At 38.4% G+C, this 21,078-nt stretch overlaps 1 protein-coding gene across 5 annotated transcripts in view; it reads left to right on the forward strand.

Moving 5' to 3' along the window:
* STRN (striatin) overlaps positions 1-13,983 on the forward strand; it is a 62,703-nt gene extending 48,720 nt beyond the window's left edge. For 3 of the 5 annotated variants that reach the window (XM_061471067.1, XM_061471070.1, XM_061471069.1), the window contains 9 exons: positions 111-247; positions 4,555-4,730; positions 5,566-5,613; positions 6,255-6,376; positions 6,976-7,143; positions 9,339-9,479; positions 11,563-11,670; positions 12,969-13,055; positions 13,142-13,983. In XM_061471067.1, coding sequence (XP_061327051.1) covers positions 111-247; positions 4,555-4,730; positions 5,566-5,613; positions 6,255-6,376; positions 6,976-7,143; positions 9,339-9,479; positions 11,563-11,670; positions 12,969-13,055; positions 13,142-13,311 — 1,157 coding nt within the window. In that variant the 3' untranslated portion in view covers positions 13,312-13,983. Of the gene's footprint in view, positions 1-110; positions 248-4,554; positions 4,731-5,565; positions 5,614-6,254; positions 6,377-6,975; positions 7,144-9,338; positions 9,480-9,737; positions 9,888-11,562; positions 11,671-12,968; positions 13,056-13,141 lie in introns of those variants that run through there. The other 2 variants (XM_061471068.1, XM_061471071.1) reach the window with 2 other exon arrangements.
* The last annotated feature ends 7,095 nt before the right edge of the window (positions 13,984-21,078 follow it).

Raw genomic sequence — 21,078 nt, forward strand, 5'->3', positions numbered from 1 at the left:
CAGCTACTTGAGATGTTTAGTATTTGGGAAGTGGAAAATATGATTTTATTAATCAGTCTTTTATAAACCCATGTTTCAGGATTTTTTTGCTTTGTTTTGTTTTCTTGCAGTGGAAGCTTTAACATTCCCTCCTTCTTCAGGGAAATCTTTTATTATGGGAACAGATGAAGCCCTTGAAAATGAGCTGGGTCTTGGAGAACTGGCAGGCCTTACAGTAGCCAATGAGGCAGATTCACTGACTTACGATGTAAGTGGTTATTAGTAGAAACTCAAGGTTCTACTGTCTATTTGCTGAAGGCAGATGCAAGTTACATGTGTGTAGACTCAGCAGAAAACATTTCCCTGATAAAATTATGCTGCCAGAGAATGTCACAAATTTTTACTTGACATATCTGTTCTTCCCATACATAACAGCCTTAAAGCTCTCTGATAGAGATACAGCTGTGTACTTGTAACCCCAGTGATGCTGAGCAAAATAAGAAGTAGCATGGCCACCAGATTAAGGGAAGTTAATGTCCCCTCTGCAGGGCGCTGGTGAGGCCATAACTGAATGCAGTTTTGGGATTCTTCACTTCAAGAGGGTTGTAGAGAAACTGGAGGGAGTGCAGTAGCATTTTCCTGTTGAGGAGACGTTAAGGGAGTTAGTTTTGTTCAGTTGTCAGGAGGCTTATGAGTGCTCTAGTAGTAACCTAGAGGTACTGGAAAGATGCTTACAAGGAATACAGAGCCCAGCTTCTCCATAGTGCCAGGTGTTAAGAGGAAACAGTAGCAACTTATGGAAATTCAGGTTGGACACTGGGGGAAAAAGTACTGCATAGGAGGTGGTACTGAAGCGAGTTAATGTCTTTGTTGGTGACACGGATAGTGGGATTGAGTGCTCCCTCAGCAGGTTTGCTGGTGACTCCAAGATGTATTGTGCAGCTGACATGCTGGAGGGAAGGGATGCCATTCAGAGGGAAATTGACAGGCTGGAGAGGTGGGTCAGTGCAAACCTTGTGAAGTTTAACAAGGCTGAGTGCAAGGTCCTGCACCTGGGTCGGGGCAGTCCCAAGCACAAATACAGGCTGTATGGAGGGTGGATTGAGAGCAGCTGTGAGAAGGGCTTGAGGTGTGTTGGCTGACAGAAAGCTCAACATAACCCAGTAATGTGTGCTTGCAGCCCACACTTGAGAATATTGACTTCTGTTTGTTCACTTGTTAAATGCCTTTATGAAGCCCTGTGGTCAGGAATTCATAGTCATGCTTACCTCAACTCTTACCTTTTTCTAGTGCTGACAGTTTAAAAAGAGTTATTTACAAAGCTTCTTGCTTCTGTCACTGTGCTCTTTATTGAAGAAAAATGAAAGGCTAGTTTTTCCATTTCAAATTTCACTGTATGTGTAGCTAGCTTACAAATAACATGATGTGGTTTTATTTTGGACTGCTTAATACTTTCCTTCTAGCTGCCAAATGTGAATCAGATAGGATTAGTGTAAATCTAGTATTTTCTTTTGTCGTGGTTTAAACCCAGTCAGGTAATTCGTTCGCTCACTTCCCCCCCTTTCTTGCCCTCCCCCTGCTCTCGGAGGGACGGAGAGGAGAATCAAAAGAATGCAACTCCCACGGGTTGAGATAAGAACAGTTTAGTAACTAAGGTATAACACAAATCACTACTGCTACCACCAATGATAATAATGATAAAGGAAATAACAAGGGAAGAGAATACAACACCTCACCACCCGCTGACTGATAACTCGCCCCCCAAGCCCGACCAAGCTCCGACCGATACCTCCTCCAACCCTGCAGTCTCCCAGCCCTTCCGGCTAACTCCCAGTTACATCCTGGGCATGACGTGCTGTGGTATGGAATAGCTCTTTGGTCAGTTTGGGTCAGGTGTCCCTGTCTCTGCTTCCTCCCAGCTTCCCCTCCTCCCTGGCAGAGCATGAGGCTCACGAAGTCCTTGGCCAAACCAAAACATCTCTATCAGCTCTGTTCCTGAGCCGAAAGTCAAAACACTGCACTGCACCAGCTACCAAGGAGGAGAAACATGACTGCTACTGCTGAACCCAGGACATCTTTTAAGTGGCAATTTTGAATCATATGGAGAGTGAAGTTGAAAGATTCATGTGAATTGGTCTTTAAATGTGTTTGCTCTCAAGAGCTGCGGATACTTTCCTATTTCAGTCCCTTTTGTCCCACTGACACTATTACTAGATTCTTCTAAACCATGGCAGCCTCATTTAATGGCTTGAGTTTTTTGCATGTTGCGGTGGCTGTCTGTAGATTAAAGAATGATTTTCACCTGGTAAGAGAAATTATGAATTTATTACTTAAAAGATAATTTTTTTCATCTGGTGGGTAAGTTTTCACAATGTCTCACAAGATTAAATTTTCCAGCTTGCTAGCCAATACTCTCAAGTTTATCTTTTCTTTTTCCTTCTTTTATATATTGTTGTCCTAACAAATGTTCACTTTGGTTGGTTCTGGTTTTCTGACTAGTCTTCTGAGTAGATTAAGAAGCTTCATAAGATTATAATAGGCTGAGTAGTGTACATGAGAACGACAGAATCATTTCATTTAATATATATTGCGTTGGAGTTTTGGGACTTTGCAGTAGGTTGCTGCTTGATTTCCTGCAACTGAACAAGACATGTATCTGTAACCCTACTTGCATATCATTGCTGTCTCTGGAGTTTTCAAGTTGTCTGTATAGACACAAATATTACTATTAGTGGTAAATCCATATCAGGTGCTAATTTTGGGGTTAAGCACACACCACCCCCAGCAACAGCTTTTCAAGTCTCAGATTACCCCACTGTTGTATTTTAGTAGGGAGAGAGAAAACGAGGCTGGCTGCTGCATTAGTAACCCGGCTTCTCGCAGCTTGTGAGAGACTGGTGGGTGAAGAGAAGTGATGGTGCAGCCAGACAGGTGGTGTGTCAGGGCTGGGATCTATTTCATCTATGCTGCTGGCTGGTACTGCACTCCATCAACTTCCTGATTTATAAACTAATAATCTTGGACTCCTTTGGAAGAACATCTTTGAAGCAATTGGAGAATATTATACTGCTAGCACTGGCATGCACTGTTAGGCCATCTGAGGTGTCTTCGTGGCTTTCGCAGATGTGATGCAGGACCTGTGCTGCTGGTATGGGAGCTGGAGGGCAGGAAGGGTTCCCTCCATTACCTAATGGGCATTAGGTGTCTGTGTTGCCAAATTACTCTCCAGGTATCTGTTAATACTCTGTATGTCTTGTACCCTTTTAGCTGAGACATTCTTGGCCAATCTCCAGAAAATCTGCCAGAGCTGCTGACTTTGCAGTCCTGCCTCATCCTCACACCAGCTCAGGCATTTGTCTGTTCCCTCACTGAGCCAACTCAGCTCGGTAAACTGGCAAAGAAATTGACTTGTCTTCCTGAGCAAGACAGTGCATAATTACTGAGAAATATGATGAGGCTAAACATGCTGTTTGTTACGACTCCTTTCTCATTGTTTAAAATCAATAGAACCTCTTAATTGAATTATGTTTTTATTATTAAATATGAAAGTAACAGAATTTAAGAAAAGGCAGTTCTGTTCTTAACCAACATCACCCTGCCCCACATTCCAGAATGTAGAGTGCTGAAGTGGCTCAAAACAGTTGTCTCTTACTTGCAGTTAATGATACAAGATCATTTGGGATTATCTGTGGCTTTCAACATAATGAAATCATCAATATTTGCATTACAATTATTTGTTTTCCTGGTTTTCCATAACCACTATCAGAGTGGTTATGAGATGGTAAATTCAACTACAGCAGTGTTGACTGTCAGAGTGATAAAATTCTGTTTAGCATTTCAAGTCAACGTTTGTTCAGAGGAGCAATGTTGAAATAACTTTTTTTATTTATTTTTTTTAATGATCTTTCTGTTTGGATCTGCTAAAATGCATTTATTGCCAAATAATTGTGTCTGTATATATGATAACTTACTGCTTTCCAGTTACAGTGTGTAGCCAAAAGTCTTTTTTTTTTTCTGGCAAGCTTTACTCGTCTTGCATTATTAGAGAGCTTGTGTTGCCTTAGGTGTGTAAGTTAGGTTGTGTTCCTTTGTGTGCTGCCAGACACTCCTCTGTTTCTCTTAGATCTTTATTTCAGAGATGCCATGTCAGTGGTACTTTGGATATTCAGGGACCACAGCTTGCTTGAGTCGGGCCCAACGTTTAACGAATGATCCAGTATGTATAGACAAATTTCAGATACCAAACTGAGTTCACAGCAGTATCGGTCACAAAGGTACTTCTCAGCTTTTAAATTGTGTAACTTAACAGGCATGTGGAGTATTTCAGATTTGCACAGAATTTATTGCTGTGGACTTGACATTACTTGTTGCCTTTGTGGAATACATCTGTGTTTGTTCTCATTTTGAATTGCCTGATCAGTGTTACAAATGGACCGTTACTCAAGAGCTGGTTGTTATGAAAAGTGGGTGAAGTAATTTGACATCTTCTGAAAATGCCAAACTAAATTTCTCATTTTTCCCTTTCCTTGTGCCTTCCAGATTAATTACAAGTTTGGCATGTTTTTTTTCTGTTAGATAGCAAACAATAAGGATGCACTGAGAAAGACTTGGAACCCCAAATTCACATTAAGAAGTCACTTTGATGGAATAAGAGGTCTCGCTTTTCATCCGGTTGAACCAGTCTTAATAACAGCTTCAGAGGACCATACATTAAAAATGTGGAATTTACAAAAAACAGCCCCAGCAAAAAAGTAAGAATGTTTTTACTTTGTTTCAAAAATCATTTTCATTTATAAAGAAGAAAAAAATATTGTAGATTCCACTTCACTGGATGGCTCTTGGATTTAATGGAAATTGTTCCTTGAATGTGAAGAGTAGGAAAACAAGCTCTTAGAGAGGATTGAGACTTTTAAAGAGTGCCAGAAGAAATCCATGTGTATTTGTGAATGTGTTTTGTTTGTAAAAATGAAAACCACTTACTTTTTTTAATATTTTCCATGTTGATAACATGGAAAATTAATATACTAATGAAAATATTTGGATGTGGCCTGTTAGTGTGCTTGCATGTGTGTATAAATGTATAAAAATGCAGTTTTATATATATGCATGTGTATGTATATACATATATATGCATTTACATGTGTACACCTTTCAGCTTTGACTGAGATATTGCTAGGTTCCTTTGTACACTGTCTCTTGTGTGTTAGTGGGAATTTTCAGAAATGAGAGCAAATTTTCAGCAGCCCTAATATAGTAAGGGAGTACATCATACCTTTTAGGAGGACTGAACAAAGCGTGTGGGCTTCCCCCTCCATTGACATACCTAACTACTGGTTTGATTGGTCTTGAGAGTTTGTGGACTCTCTACCTTGAAGGTCTTTAAACAAAAAATCAAACCAACCAACCGAATCCTATAATATTTTGAAAGAATGTAAAGAATTCTTAGACATACGAAGAATCATGTTGGGAGAGGAAGTTGTGGGAGAAACACTTCAACATTGCAGTGATTTTAAGAACTTAGCTGTTCTTGCATATTTTTGTAATGCATTGTGTCAGATCGTTAACACTTTCTTGTACTTCATTTAGGAGTGCGTCTCTTGATGTAGAGCCAATATATACCTTCAGAGCACATAAGTGAGTATTTCCTCAGAAACCTTGTCATATTTTGAGAAATACATGATTTTTAAACGCAGATTTATTTTTTTTTTATGCAGTTCCCACCTTGTCAACTGGTGATTTTATGTGGAGCTTTTAGTTCCCGTGTTATTTAAAATATCTGCAGATGTTCATCTCCTTTGTGCATAATTATTTATATCTGGAGCTAGGTACACCACAGTTTTAAAAAGAAAAGCCTACAAATTATACAGTTCAAGTTTGATTAGGTGTTCTTTTTGTCAGATATGTGCATTTGTAGAATGAAGCTGTTGGCAGTGAATCTACTGAACTCATTTCACGAAGGAGCCTTACATCTTTAAAAAAGGGGAAAAAAGCTGTTTACGCAAAATAACACAGCCTGTATTTGAAAGTGTGACACTTATCATATTTCATGTGCACAATGATTAAATTGTCCAAGTTGCAGATACGTTATCAAATATCACAAAGGTTTTTCTGTGGGAAGTGTTGTAACATATGATCTAACTGTGCAGTATTTTTGTTGCAGTCCATGCAGCAAGTGAATTGTATCTAACAGGGAAATTTTAACAGTTTGTTGACATTGCTTTACATATAACGAAAACATTAATAAGCAGTGTTTCTTTTGCGGGACTTTCTTCCAGTGGACCAGTGCTCTGTGTGGTGATGAGCAGTAATGGAGAACAGTGTTATAGTGGGGGAACAGATGGCCTCATCCATGGCTGGAATACAACTAACCCAAACATTGACCCCTATGACTCTTACGGTACGTTGCTGTCACACACACCAGTGAAATGATATATTTAGTGGCATTAATGTTATGTGGCTAAAACAGTATGACTTGCTTCTTTGAAAAGATAATGTTGACTTCAATCACTTTAAGTAAATTTTTGTTTTAATATTGATGCTGGGTTGAAAAAGTACAGGACTAAACCTGCTACTTGGCTGACCAGCAAATGTGTGTTTTAATGTGCAGTCCTTGTAGCTTCAGATGCAGTTTTCCTTAAAGGTGGCTTTTGGAAGAAAGGAACTGATGTGCCATTAATGGTTGTTTGAAAGTGAACTTTAAAATCCAGGAGTATTTTGCCAAGTTTGATACTGTCCCTTCTGCTGAAACATTGGTTTGTTCCATTAGTTTTAAATTGGATAAGTGAATGCCATGTATGATGATGAAATTCATAACTGAGAGTTCTGTATTGTTATGATGTGACCTGTGTAATTATACTGGTCTTGGGGTTTTTGTTTTCTTTTGTTTTGTTTTTATGGTTGGCTTTTTAAGGTTGATCCATGAACAACAACAAGGTACAGCTATTGATTTAATTCAAATCTTATTTTGAAATGTGTTTTGCTGTGTTTTTTTCACAGATCCTTCTGTTCTAAGAGGTGCTTTTGTGGGCCATACAGATGCGGTGTGGGGTCTGGTTTACAGTGGAGCACACCAGCGTCTGCTCTCCTGTTCAGCAGACGGCACTATACGTCTATGGAAAGCTACAGAAATTGCTCCAGCTCTCAATATATTTAATGATAATCAAGGTACAGAAAATTGCCCTACCTTGAAGTTCATGAGCATCACTGTGCAGACTGCCATAGTTTTTTGCTATGGAATAGAAATTCTTGCTCTTGCTGGATTTTTTATCTTTATGATTGTTTTGGGGGAAGAGTAAATTTGGGTCCTTCTTTGGCACCAGTGGAATGGATACCTACATGCAGTGGAATGATGACATACATCTAAAAGCCAACTGCAGATAATCTGCTGATGTTAGTAGAACTGTGGAGTATAGTATATTAACTCTGTCGGTCTCATTCAAACTGAGTTTCCATTAAGCTCTTGCTTTTGATTTGTTCATAATAAAAAGCCTTCTCTTCCCTCAAAAGAGGTTTGGAGTAGCCAGTGCTTCAGCTCTGGCCATTGTCATTGTACCTTCCAGATTCCTTCCTTGTGCCTCTAACAGAGGGATTCCAGTTGAATTTCTGAGTTTGTGCGTTAACTAAATTGCAATAACCTAGTCATCTTAAACACTAGTAGTTGAAAAAACTTACTCCTTTGGATTTAGTTACTGAAATGTCATGCAAAAATCAAAATCTTATTGTTTAGAGCCTTTTTTCTTGAAGTCACTGTCTTAAGTGTTCTAGAATGAGCCTGTTGACATTGCTAGGATCTCTTAGAGCTGATGGTCCTAAAGGCAACCCATGAACGGAGTCAGTTCCTTGGCCCTTCAGAACAACTTTGATCAAAATAAACTTCAGCATAACTGAACTGTCTTACTGAATTATGGTGTAAACCTTGTCAGATTTGCCATTGCATGTGCCATGTGCTGAAATAGACTAAGCAAAATAGAAACGTTTCATGCATTTTAGTTCTTGCAGAACTGTGTTTCAAAAGGTTTGCAGGGTCTGTGAAAAACACAGCTGGTTTGCTGCTAGATTGTCTACTTGTCTACTTTGAAAACTCACTGGTAGTCCGTTTTGTCTGTATGTTCTGGGTTTCTGTTTGTTTATTTGTTTCTTTTTTATTTGTCTGTTAATTATTAAATTAAGGGGACAGGGGAAGCAGTCTTGCCTTTCATTCAACTGGAATGAAACCCAGTTGTTGAAATTCAGGGGTCCTCCTTTGAAACTGAGCTTTCCTATGGCTTATGGAGAGCTTTGAAACTCTGAAAAAGCTAGCAGTTGTCACGTAAATCCTTTAGATTAACCACTGTAGGCTTACCAGGAAGTTGGAGGTAATCAGGCATGGCAGTGGTAGAAAAGGTCACTTCAAAAAATACGCATTTTCTTCTCATCTCTCACAAATCCTTTGGGCTGTTTCTGAAGTACTGTAGATATGTACCACCATTCCTGAGCAACATTGCTGAGGCTGTGTGTACAAGAGAGATGTTTCTCCCATGAATCTCAGATTTAGAGAGAGGTGATGATATTCTTGTGTTACATGGATCTATGGACATTAACTTGCTTAACTTTCAGTGTCTCGCTCTCCACCTCTTCCTCATCTTCCTTCTGGCATTTGTTGCAGCCACTTTTCTTTCACATAGCATGTGGTGAACAGGACAGTCGAGGAGAAAAATTTGAAGTGATATTTCCTATACCTAAGCTCTGCTGATTTGGCCTTCTGTCCTGTAGTGTTGTGATAGCTAGAGTGTAAAGAGATTGGAAGTATACCATAACAGGCAGGATGGATGAGGCTTTATAATATGAGTTTATTTTGTATTCATGTAACTTTCCATGCTGACAGTATCAGCTTATAAACTTTGCATCTGGAAAGCTTTGGGTATTTTTTAAGATCTGAATTTGCCCAGGTTAACAATAATGTTAATCATCTGTCCTGCCAGTAGTTTTACCACTTCAGTTTCACACCCTTTTACTTGATGCAATGGAGCTGTGTTTGAGAATTGCCTTTACAGTTAAAGGAAGGAAAAGGAGGCAGAGAGTTCTTACTCTTAGTTTCAAAATAGATTTTTGTCCAGCAGCAGTTCCAGATGCAGCATCTTAGTGAAAAACGTTGTTGATATGCATGTCAGAGAAATAGGATTACAATAGTGATTAAAGTGGGCAGTCTTTAGATTGGCATAATATAGCAACATTTCTTTTCATAGATATTTGATATAGACCTTTTGATATTAAAGTGCTTACTGGGTGGGGTTTTTTGTTTGTTTGTTTTGCTGGGCTTTTCTGTTGTTTTCTCTACACCAAGTAAATATTATGAAAAGATTATCTACATTTTTTTCCAGAAATGGGAATCCCTTCATCAGTAGATCTTGTGAGCAGTGACCCAAGTCTGATGGTAGCATCATTTAACAGTGGACACACTTGCATTTTTAACATGGAGACACGGCAGCGAATTCTTACCCTGGAGTCCAGTATGGATACTAGTATGTATTGAATTAAAAACCAGTCCCCCAAAAAATTGCTTGTTTAAGGTTGATACTGTTGGTAGTATTTTTGGTGTTAAGGAACAAATAGGCAGTGTTGTGCTAAATTATAACATGAATTATGTTACAGGCTGTATTTGAGATGTAACAGTGAAGTACTACTACTACAACAGACCTTGTGGGTATCTCAGAAGAGTGCACATAATTTTGAAAGAAGGTAGAAGAAGCAAACCCACACTATCTGAATTCCTCTTTCAGGAACAGTAGCACAAGGAAAAGTGCAGGTCTCTAATACAGCCCAGTGATCTTAGCAGCTTCAAGATTTCCATTCTCTCTTTAGTCCAGAATTGCAAGATAGAGGTAATATCAGGAAAATCTAAAGCTGAATTTGTTAAAAATGTGGAAGTGTGTGCATGTATTCTTTTTTTATTTTTATTTTTCCTCTTTTATTTTTGTATCCCTCTTCTGAGTTATATATACACTTTTAGCTCATTTGCAGTTGAGCTTTAGTTGAAGTTTTCACTGTATGAGAAAAGCAAAGCTTCAGTGGAAGACTATTCACCTGTATAATGCTTTGAATCAGGGCAGAGGCCAATATCAAAAGTTTTAGAGGAAACTGGCAGTATGATAGAGACCAGAATGAGCTGAAACATGAGGTTTCATATTCAGGCCAAAATGGTAACCTGGTAACAATGAAAGATTTCAGTCTTTTTAAAAATTTTGATAATTCTTCCATCTAAAAGTTTTATGTCACTCAGTTCTACTATTATTTTTTTTTAAAGGGAGTAAGCCCTTCTTGTTGGCTTCGGTTGTCTGTTTTAAAATAGTTAAATGACTCTCATTTAATGAAAGGGAATGGAAAGTGCCATCTCCCTTTGTTGTATAACTCTTTACTGTATAGGATTTCTTTTTCTTTTAACCCACGTATTTGTCCCTGTCTGAAAGAACAGTCCTAAATCAGTTCTCTCTATTCAGTGGAAGGAAGTTACCTTTGTTCTTCCCCATTTCTCCTCCACTATATATAAGCTTCACTGTGCTTGGGATGTTAAAACTGTGAGGATAGCAGGTTGTAATGCAGTCTCATTTCCTCTTAGTAATTTTAGGTGGGTTTCTTAATATGAATGTGGTTTTTCCTTAATTTACACTTTCATAATTGTTAAGTGTCCTGTGGATGCTGACACTATTTGACGGTTCAGGTTTTTATAGAAGGATGTAAATTTAAGTCTTTACTACCTTACTAGCAAGTGATTGTGCAGTAGTATTTTGTTTATTTTAGTAAGAATTTAAATTAGACAGTATGAGTGTTCTTTGGCAGCAGTTTAACTAAATATAGTCAACTCCCACATGAAGGAAGATAACCATATTTTGATGTTCTGCAGTGTGGCTATTTGTGTTTTTGTGGTAATCTGTGCCTCTTAAGACTGTTCTTGCACTACTCTCTGCATCACAGCAATGCCTAGATTTCTAATCAAAAAACTCCTGTAATTTTTGTGTGGTGTGTGTATGTGTATATATATATGATATTTCAGGATTCTTGAAGTCTAGCAAAAGTTGCTCTCATATGAATAGTCTAGCATTCTTTTCTTCAATAACAATTTTAATCCATGTGTATTAGATAATAGTAGGTGGGTTTTGGTTTGTGAGAATGAGAGATGGAATCTTGTTTGCTTGGAAACATACTGCCTGCAGTGTTAATTTTATTTTATTGGCTGTGTGTTATGAAAAAAGTTGGGCTTGACAAGAGGAATGTGGAGGTAGGGAAGTTCACATAAGGTATTTTTACTCAGTTTTTGGCTTCATGTTCTTGCCTGGTGCAGCCATCTAACACCATGGCTAAAAGTTGGACCTTACTTGTTCCTATTCACACTCATAGATATGGCTTATGTATGCCTCTGTGTGTGTGTGTAATTTGGAAAGTATTTTAAAGTAAACCACATTACAGAAGGTTCTAGCTGAGAGTTCCCATTACATAAAGGTAAGAATTATTTTGCAAATAAGTTTGATTGCATAATTATTTCTTAGTAGCAATCTTTCAAAGAACTTAGCAATTTACATGTATTGGGATATGTGGGTTTTTTCTTAGCAGTCAGTTCCTCATGTCAGATAAACAGAGTCATCAGCCATCCAACTCTTCCGATTAGTATCACTGCCCATGAAGACAGACACATCAAATTCTACGACAACAATACAGGTATGCTCTCTTCAGCAGGTGCTAGTCATAGTGGCTGCACAACATCAAATGTAAACAGAATTTCATTATGATTAATATTGTTTACATAAATGCTGAGGGATGTTAAGAATTCCCTAGTCTCAAATAGGATAACTCTCAGCACCAGTAGAGCCCAAAGATTGGCAGCCTACTTAAAACTTTATTGGCACAGTGATAAGGAAGCTGTGTCATTCTCTTTTAAAATGCCTTGTGTATGGGGGTTACCAGTTTTTAACATAAATGGCAGCTTTTTTAAAATCTTAAATGTTTTTCTGTTTATTTTGTTGTGTCCTCTGTTATTTTGATCTGAGGGCAGGAAGCTCTGGCACTCATTTAGTGCTTCCAGGAACTCTGCCTGATACCTAGGAGGTAGAAGTTCCCTTGTAGGCATTATTCTCACTTTGATCCACTGTGTTTCTTCAGTTCTCTCACTTCTGCAGACACAGCTGGACACCTTATAACAGTTTTTTGCTTTTGTAGTGAGAGTCACACTGAGATGTCTAGTTATAAATTTCTTGGGGTTTAAAAGACTTTTTGTTAGGAATGGTATAATCAATCAGGTATCAAATCATAATAATCTTTAGTTTGTGACAGATCATGCTATCTTAAATTTAGATCTTTCAATATCCTTGTTGATTTTAAGTTTGTATTTTAAAATAAGAAAGAACCAATAAAAGCTGCGAAAAAAGCTGAAATAGCTGTTCTGTTTGATGATGTATTTTTGGAAAAAAATAGTAGAGAAAATGGGTACTCTTCTTTTTTTTTTCCTGTTTAAGTATCTCCTGCAATGAAACCCTCACATTTGACCCATGATCTAATATTTTTAACATGAACTCATTCCTGTAATTGTAATAAGTTGTAATAAAACATTCATCATGAGTTGACTAAATTTTCCTATATTCTTATATCCATTGTTTATTAGTACACTCAGCCCCTGCCCTTCTTCCCAGTCAAGATCTTACTCTTGAATTCTTTTAATTTATTTAAGAGGCAGATATTTAACATGCACAGTGATTGTGGCTTCATGGTGGTTTTGCAGACATAAAACAAAGATCTAACAGAACTAGTGATATTGGTACTGTGGCTCTCCTGGGCCTGTAAATGATTAAAAGAATGACTTACTGCATAATTTTAATGATTCAGTAATGGGACAAGGTCTTGTATTTATAATAGGAGCTGTGTTAGGGTTTAAGCAGTGAATACAGATAACAAAGTGGATTGCAGAAAATAACCTAAAATTACCAAAATAATATTATTTTTCTTTTTTCTTTTTTCCAAAGGAAAACTGATCCACTCCATGGTAGCTCACTTAGATGCAGTTACAAGTTTAGCTGTTGATCCTAATGGCTTGTATTTGATGTCTGGCAGTAAGTACATTCAGATTTCATTTTCTTTTTCTCATAATGTTGGCAGACCTGACAATTATAAAGAAAACTGTTTACCCTTTCTTTAGGTCATGACTGTTCAATTCGCTTGTGGAATCTTGAAAGCAAGACCTGCATCCAGGAATTTACTGCTCATCGTAAAAAATTTGATGAGTCCATTCATGATGTGGCATTCCACCCCTCCAAATGTTATATTGCCAGTGCAGGAGCAGATGCCCTGGCTAAAGTGTTTGTATGACAGAGTGCTTCCCTTTCAACTCTAGCTTTGTATATATTTAACCAGCTGCACAAAAGAGAAGAGGAGGGTGTGAGTCTTCTTACCCTGCCCTGTAATTCAGAGAATGTTTGTAAGTGTTTAGTTTTGCAGGGTGCTGTTTTCTAAATTGAAGTTTGTTCTGGTTTCTGTGAGCTCAGCTGGTGCTGAGAGCTTGGAAACTCTCAGTTTCAACTACTTAAAAATCAAAAGAAATGCTTTTATTTCAGAGGGTGTGAATTTTCGTCCAGGCAGGCCTTGGGTGAAACTAGGTCTATGTATTATCTTATTAATAAAATGGAGTACTGGAAAAAAGGGGTCTAATTGCATCAGGGAGTAGGAAAAGAGGGAAACTTCCTAGGATGCTGCTCATTGAGGAATCTTAATGTACTTAAATCACCTGGAAAAAGTGTCATTTCATATGCTCATTTCTGTGGCATGTGAGAGGCACTTTGTCATCCCTTTGGTATTAATAAAGTAGATCTTGTTCAGACACCAGTAATGGATAGTTAATCTCAGCCACGTGGCTGCTAGCCTAAGATAAATGCAGTTAAAGGAAAGCAAATTACTAACATAAATTAAAATGCAGTAACGTTTCTGTTGCATCTACTGTGTTATACAGGAATTATTTAGTTTGCAAAAAAAAGTATATATTTTTTTTTAAAACTGTATTAGCATGTAGCTAGAAGCTGAGCCTTTAGTCTATTCCCAATTAACAACAGACTGAAGCAGTCTGTATATACTGTAGTAGCAGATTTAACTTATTCAGATTTATAATGCTGTTTATTCTTGGAGATCTGGCAGAAGAAATTATCACAAAGCTTTCTGAAAAAGCTGTCCTACAACTTATCTATCAAACGTTCATCTCCTCTTTCCGTTCCTGTTAAAAAAAGGGTATCATTCTGGGCATTAAGGGTAACAGTGAAATACTTCTTTTGAAGATTAAGCCTATACCTGATGCTTTGTATGAGTCCTATTAGTGCAGTAGGTGGGAACTATACAAAGTTTTGTCAAGTTGAGATATTTTGCTACTTCTAGGAGTATTTCCCAGCTTCACCATTTCTGCAGCTTTTTAACTTGTCCGCTTCACTAAGCGTATCATGCCATTGATTAAGTTATCTGTGTCCCATCTTACTTAGCGGGTGTGTGGGGGAGGTGACCTTTTACAATACCCTGTGTGGTTTGTGAGAGAAACCACAGGCACTCCAGAGGTTGAAAATGAAAGAACTCATTTTATTGTAAAACTTCCCTAAACTGTGTCAGGAGGAACAAAAGTCTTGGCAAGTTCTTATTCTTATAAAAGATCCAAAGTAGAGGGAGAAAAGGAGAAAGGAAAGGAGAAGACAGAACAGAGAGATAGGTTCACCACCCCATGGATCTAGTGACATCTTCTCGGTCAGCGAGTTGAAGTGCTTTTAGTCAATGAGTCAGCTGAAGTCCAGGGTGGAGAAGCACACCACACGACTGAAGAATGATTGCCTTTTTACAGGATCAGGTTCCTTGGACTCCTCCCACAGATTCATCTGCACGCTTGCCCATGAGTTGTGTGCTATTCTGGAAAGTTCCTCATGGTGGTAGGGGTATGTGGTAAGCCCCCACATCCACTTAAGTTTGTGCTTTGACGAGTGCAGGCTCAGTGCCTTGTAGCACTGTCTCCAGGCTGTTTGTTGCCTAAGCAGTTGATATCCACAGCCTTAGGGCAGCCAACACAGGAAAATACCCCCACCTTCGTGGAGCATGACTTTGTTCTGCCTCCCTGACAGTTTGCTCAATCACAAGATGCTCAAGAACGAAGTGAGGCGTTACATATGTTCTGTGTGAATGTCAGGGAGGGAAGGTTTTGTCCCCATAAATCATTATCAGTTTCCTCGTAACAGGCAAAATGGGTGTTAGGTAATCCCAGAGAAAAATTTTCTCCAGAGCATTCAGTTGTTTCCACCTTGCCCTTGACCAAAAGATGGTCAGCCCTCAATATGTGTGGTCCTTGAATTTCCAAACTGGAGAAAGAAGGACATGAGGCTGTCTGTTTGTTAGTTATGAGTCAGATTGGTGTTACAAAAGATCTCAAGCCCTGCTCCGAGGAGGTTGGAAGAGTTACACAGGTACTTCGATTGGTCCTATTCCATATTCGTACAAATCCCACACTAAGTGGGGGAATCCTCTCATTGCAATTCTTATGTACACAAGACAAATCACACAAGGTAGTGATTGCAGCAAACCTATATACATACTTTAAAGTTACTAGTTTTTAAACTAAGGACTATACAATCAACAGGAACCTAACAGTAACACAGATGCTTGAAGTGGACTTCGTAATTCAGTAGATTCCTCTACCTGCAATAGGAAACAAAGAAGAACTGGGTCCTTTCAGAACCAAGGGAACTTCTCCAACTGGTGGCATGTCCACCAGTACTGGTTGGCGTGGATAGTATGAGGGGTTCTTAGGATCATCTGGTTCTCTGTTCTTGGGAAGGATGTGGGGAGCCTAATGGCAAAGTGCCGTAAGTTGTGGACATGCCACATATTGTTCACTTTTGTCATCACATTCCAGAGTCAAACAGACCTCCCTGGGTCTTGGGGTCTTAGTCTCCAGAAAACCTAAAGTCCCAAAGTGTATTGCAATTCCTTTTTACTTTGCTCCTGTATTGTAGATACAGCAGTGAGGGGGCCGGTGTTTGCATTCAGGCAGCGATAGTCAATGGTCAGTTGCCACTTTCCATTTGGTTTACGAACTGGCCATATGGGAGAATTGTAAAGTGGGTGGGTTTGGATGACATGACTGGGGGGATCCCTTCTCTTGGACCCAGTGGTAAGTGGTGCAGCTTTACATTTACAGTCTTGGATGAGGGAAGTTTGGGAGCGAATTGCAAAGAAGAAATCTCCATTTGTTCCCCTTAGAATCCATCTGAGCTTTTCCTTTTAATAGAACTAGCCCCAGTATACTGGTGGGGAACATGCCCAGTATCAGGATAGTGTCTGGAGGAGTGGAGTCATCAAGTAACTAATATTTTATCCAAGCTGTGGGTTGGTGTTTAGAGTATCCTAACGCATCAAAAACTTGTATTTGTTTTTTGTCACACAGCCACTCTGCTTTGCTGCCTCAGCATTTAGAGCTGACATTTGGACTCCCATATCTGCTACAAAGGCCACAGCATAAAGTTTTAAAGAATCATCTAGTCCTCTAATCAGAGGAGTCATCAGGATTAGCCATAAGCAACATGGGGGAAGGTTGCTGAGGTATAAGCAGTCTGTCATGCATTAACTGAAGGCAGACTGCTTTCTGTATGCTTTCAGTAACTGACCCAGACCAAGGGTAGGTGTGGATGTGGGGTTTCCCTGTTCTATGGATCTAGTTCTTCTCCCCAATATGCCACTCACAGGGCCAGGTACCAGGGTTTCCTAATATCATCTACTGTTAGAAATACCCACAGGCCCCAGTATCCCTGAGCTGCTGCTTCTTCTGAGAGCTTTAACCTATCCCATCCAATCCCCTCCATACATATTTTGTTTCAGTTTACCTGCGTGCTATGTTTTTCCTGTAACTTAGCCAATTCAGTGGCACTACAAGGTATTGCCTTTATGGTGAGAGTTTTAATGAGTGGTTTTAAGTTTAGGGTTGGAAAGTAACTCAGTCCTGGCTTCTTTTAGACCTTTCCAGTGGTAATGAGACATGACTTCCCTGATTGAGGAGATTGTCCTGCATATCAAGGAATCAATTCTAGTAGAGTCTCATTAGGTTCTTTTTCAATTTGCTTAATATTATGCTTATCTTTCTGGGTGGCTATTAAGGTTGCCCCTAACATAGTACAAATCACATCTTTTCCCTTTCCAGGTTTTGTTCGATTTTCTTTTGCCAAGTCCTTTATTCTTCCTGCCACAGTTGCGGGAACTGCCAGTGTTCCTCAGCCCTGCTTACCCTCCTCAGGGTCAGGGAAGCCTTATAACTCTTCAACAAATCTAATAATAGGGAGCAGTCAACGTCAGGCATTTCCTCGATTGCCATGACCCTCAGCTGGAGATTTTGGCTTCAACCAAAAATCAGTTCTTCTTTATCTGACATTCTGACCGTTATCCCCTTAAAAAAACAACCTCTGAACTGCTTCTCACAGAGTATCCTGCTGACTATGCCAATGTTAATGTCCTGTCCTGCTCGGCAGGTGTGTGGGGGAGGTGATTTACAATACTCTGTGCCGTTCACAGAGCCATTTCACAGCCTGAAGAATGAGTGCTTCTTGTAATTACTCAACAGATGTGATTTGTTTATGTATTCAGAGCTTCTCTGTTGATTTGAATGACATCTAATGCAATCTTTTAGTCTTTTATCCCTTCTTAAAGGAAGGTGAGTGGATTCTTTTCTGTGTCATCATCAGAGTCACTGCTGCTCATAAGCCTGAAGTTGGTGTTTTCCTAGTGGGAAGGCAGAATTTCTGCTACAGATGGTTTCTGATGCTGATGTGAATAGGAAAGAACCCAGTGCAAGTCTTCCACATACCAGCCTAAGCTTAAGACTGGAAATTGATGAATAAATCTTTACCTTTAAACTGACACTTTTTAAAAAGGAATCATTGAATCATTGAAAGATACCAACATAGAGTTTGACTGTGTTGTTTTTAGAGTGGCATTTGGGAATGGGACCACATTCGAAGCTGATCTCAGAGTTTAAATCAACTGTATTATTTAGAATGAAAGGGTGACCTGTGCTACTTGAGCCTGCAACACATTATATTTACTGCTAAAATATCCTGGAATACCTTTTATTGCTCAGAATATTCAGATATGTCCCTTCATGATATTGATATGCAATATATTTCCATAGATGAGATTAGAACTTTTACCATGAAAAAGATGACTACAATAGTAATTCAGATTATTTAGTTTTTATAAAGTGTTTTGGTTATGATGGAAAGGGGAAACTTGGCTGCAAAACTGAGCATTCGGCTTTGAGAGTTCTGTGTACTTGACTCATATTCTTTCAGTGTCATTATTTTATTTCTTTTTGAAGAGGAAATTACAAAGATTTATTTGAAAAATTCTAAAAGTTATGTATATTATATATGTGTATATATATTGTAAACATGTATTAAATGTGTCTAGTAAGGGAAGACTCCATGGGTGCGTTTTAATGTTTTGGTATTAAGAGTTCTCTTGAGTTTATGTATACAAAGGATAATGGTGTGAGTATGAAATGAATGTTGTGCTTTTGCTTACACAATATGATATGTAGTTACAGTTGTTTAAATTGCTGTACATAAAACTAATAGGCCAGCATGCTTGTTTTTAAAGACTGTCATTCTGATTACAATTGGAATGTAAGAAGTGGCTGTTCAAATGTGAATTGAAAGATGTTTCCTTCTCACTATTGAGCGCTTGCTCAAACTGAAAAGTGATTATTATTTTTTTTTTTTTTTTAAAGCTGGCAATAGCTAGGGGATGAGGTGCCTTTAAAAAAACATAACAAAACAAATGTAGCCTTACAAAGAGGTTGTGGAGTATATATATTTTTGTGCTGGTCTTCATAATTGATGTCAATGTCTTTTTACTGTACTTGCTCTCACATACTTGTAGGACTGCAGGGTACTGTGCATGAGCCTGTCAGATCTTCTGAACATCATCATAGGACTTAGGGATCAAAAAATTACTTGGGTTATCTGGTCCATCTGCTTGCTAAAGCAGGGTAGTAAACTTGTGCATTTTAATACTGTCTTAGCCAGTGAGGTTTTATATATGTTCTAAACAATTAGGCTTCCTTTCAAGGATTAATTACATCTCATTGATGGGAGTATTTACATGATGTTTAGTAGTTCTTTTTTGTAACCTCATGGCAGTATTCCAAGCCATGTTTTGTGCCATTTTACATATTCCTCATTGTCTTTGTAATTTGGAATTTACGTGCATGCACTGGTTCTAGCTGTGTATTTCCGTTGCTTTCCACTTTCTTCAAGCTATTTTTTAGTCTGTTCTTTTTATACAACTTTTTCCTATTTTCAGCTTTTTAGTTCAATTCTCCGTATCTTGGTGCCCACAACACCATTCCATATGCATGGTTTGTTGGACTTGGCATGAAGGTCATCTGTTAAGTGTGGGTTTTGTTTGGTTGGTTTTTTCCTCTCTAATGTGATGGTTTTGTGTAGGAATACCAAACTGTTGGTCTTCTAACTAGTGTCTCACAAACCGAGATTGTATTTCTTTATTTCTGACAAGTGTTTTAAATAACTTTGAACATTGTTGCTTCTCTTCTTTACTTTCACTATGTTGTTATGATTCTTTAGAAGCTAGGTACTTCATTCCTCTTTCATCATTATCCTGGAGCTTTGAAGGCACTAAATTATTTCCTTTTTTTTCTATCACTTTTATGTGCAGTTCTTTCTGATTCAGTGGAATTGGTAACTTTCATGAATGTTATGCATACATCTGTTGAAGATGTAAACAAACCTAGACCCAAGGCTTATTCTTGCAAAAAAGGCAGTTTTGTGCAACATCAGTATATGGCATTTTACCATTACTATTTTTCCTGTATCTAATTTGCGTGGTACATTTATTTAATGATTAACTCATGTAATTTTTTTGTTTTGGTCTGTGCTACTCATTTTGGTTTTACGAAGAAATTTAATGGGGTAATTTTCAGTCCTTCTGTATGTCTGCTAGTTTTAAATACTCTGCTCTTTATTTCTAATTTATTTCACTGTGCTGTTTGCTTTCATGTATTTGATTCAGTTACCAAAATGCTAACACAAAATGATTTGGCCTGGAAGAAGCTCTAGATATATTGTGGAAAACATTTTCTTCACTCTTAACAAGTCCTAGTTTCTGCATTTATTTTTGTGCCTCAAAGAGAAAACTTTTGAAATGCCACGTAACAGATTTTATTGCTTATAAGAAAATCACCCGATGAGTGTTTTGGGATCTCATTCATCTTTATTTTGATAAAATGCATTCTTTAGCTAGAAGCCTGTCACCTATGTGCCACATACTGTAGGCTATTTTTGAGGCTGTATAGTTTTGAATAATGCTACGTTAAAGCAGTCCCATATATAATGTGTTTGACTTGCTGTGGGATGTTTACCATACAGCTTTGTGATTAGGTCAGACAATGCCATTTTGCAGTTGTGAATTTAAAGTATCCAGAAACTTGTCCTTTTGAATAAATGTATAGTAGATAAAGATCTTAGTTACACCACCTTTTTCCATACATCTGTTTGATCACAGGTGTGTCCCCTTTCCCCAGCTCCTTGCTCGTGTTTTAACAATGTAATTTTGGGGAGCAGTAATTTCCATAAACTGATGTGAAAAGTTTATCCCGAAAGAAAACAGCAATGAAAAAGTGGGCATAACCATCAGATAAGCAAGTGTGTTGTTTGTTGGTTTTTTGGTTTGTTTTTTCAATTCCTTTCAAGATCTGTATTTGGAAGCCTTCGCAGGCTGTGGTGTGTCACGTCTTTGCAGACTGTCCTAGGGAGCCTAATTGACACCTGTGTGAAGTACCCAGTAAACCTGGTAAATTGGGTTAAAGAAGAAAATGCAGCCATTTTGGTTGTCCCTCTGCATGTACAAGAGACTGTAGCAGTGGTTTCCTTGAAGTCCTCTTTCCTGAAGCATCACGTTTGCAATCTAACATGAGTAAATTCTGCAGCGTGGGAGTATCTGCAAATGAGATTATTTGTATTTTTACTTTGAAGATCATAGGCAGCGGTCATTTGGATTGTGTGCTGAACAGCAAGAGAAGCAGACCGTTCGCTGAACTCTCTAGGGGAT

This window comes from Pezoporus flaviventris, unplaced genomic scaffold (genome assembly GCF_033815535.1).
Source record: "Pezoporus flaviventris isolate CSIRO_AGI_PZ_B2104156 unplaced genomic scaffold, CSIRO_AGI_Pfla_v1 ptg000066l, whole genome shotgun sequence".
Lineage (NCBI taxonomy): Eukaryota > Metazoa > Chordata > Aves > Psittaciformes > Psittacidae > Pezoporus > Pezoporus flaviventris.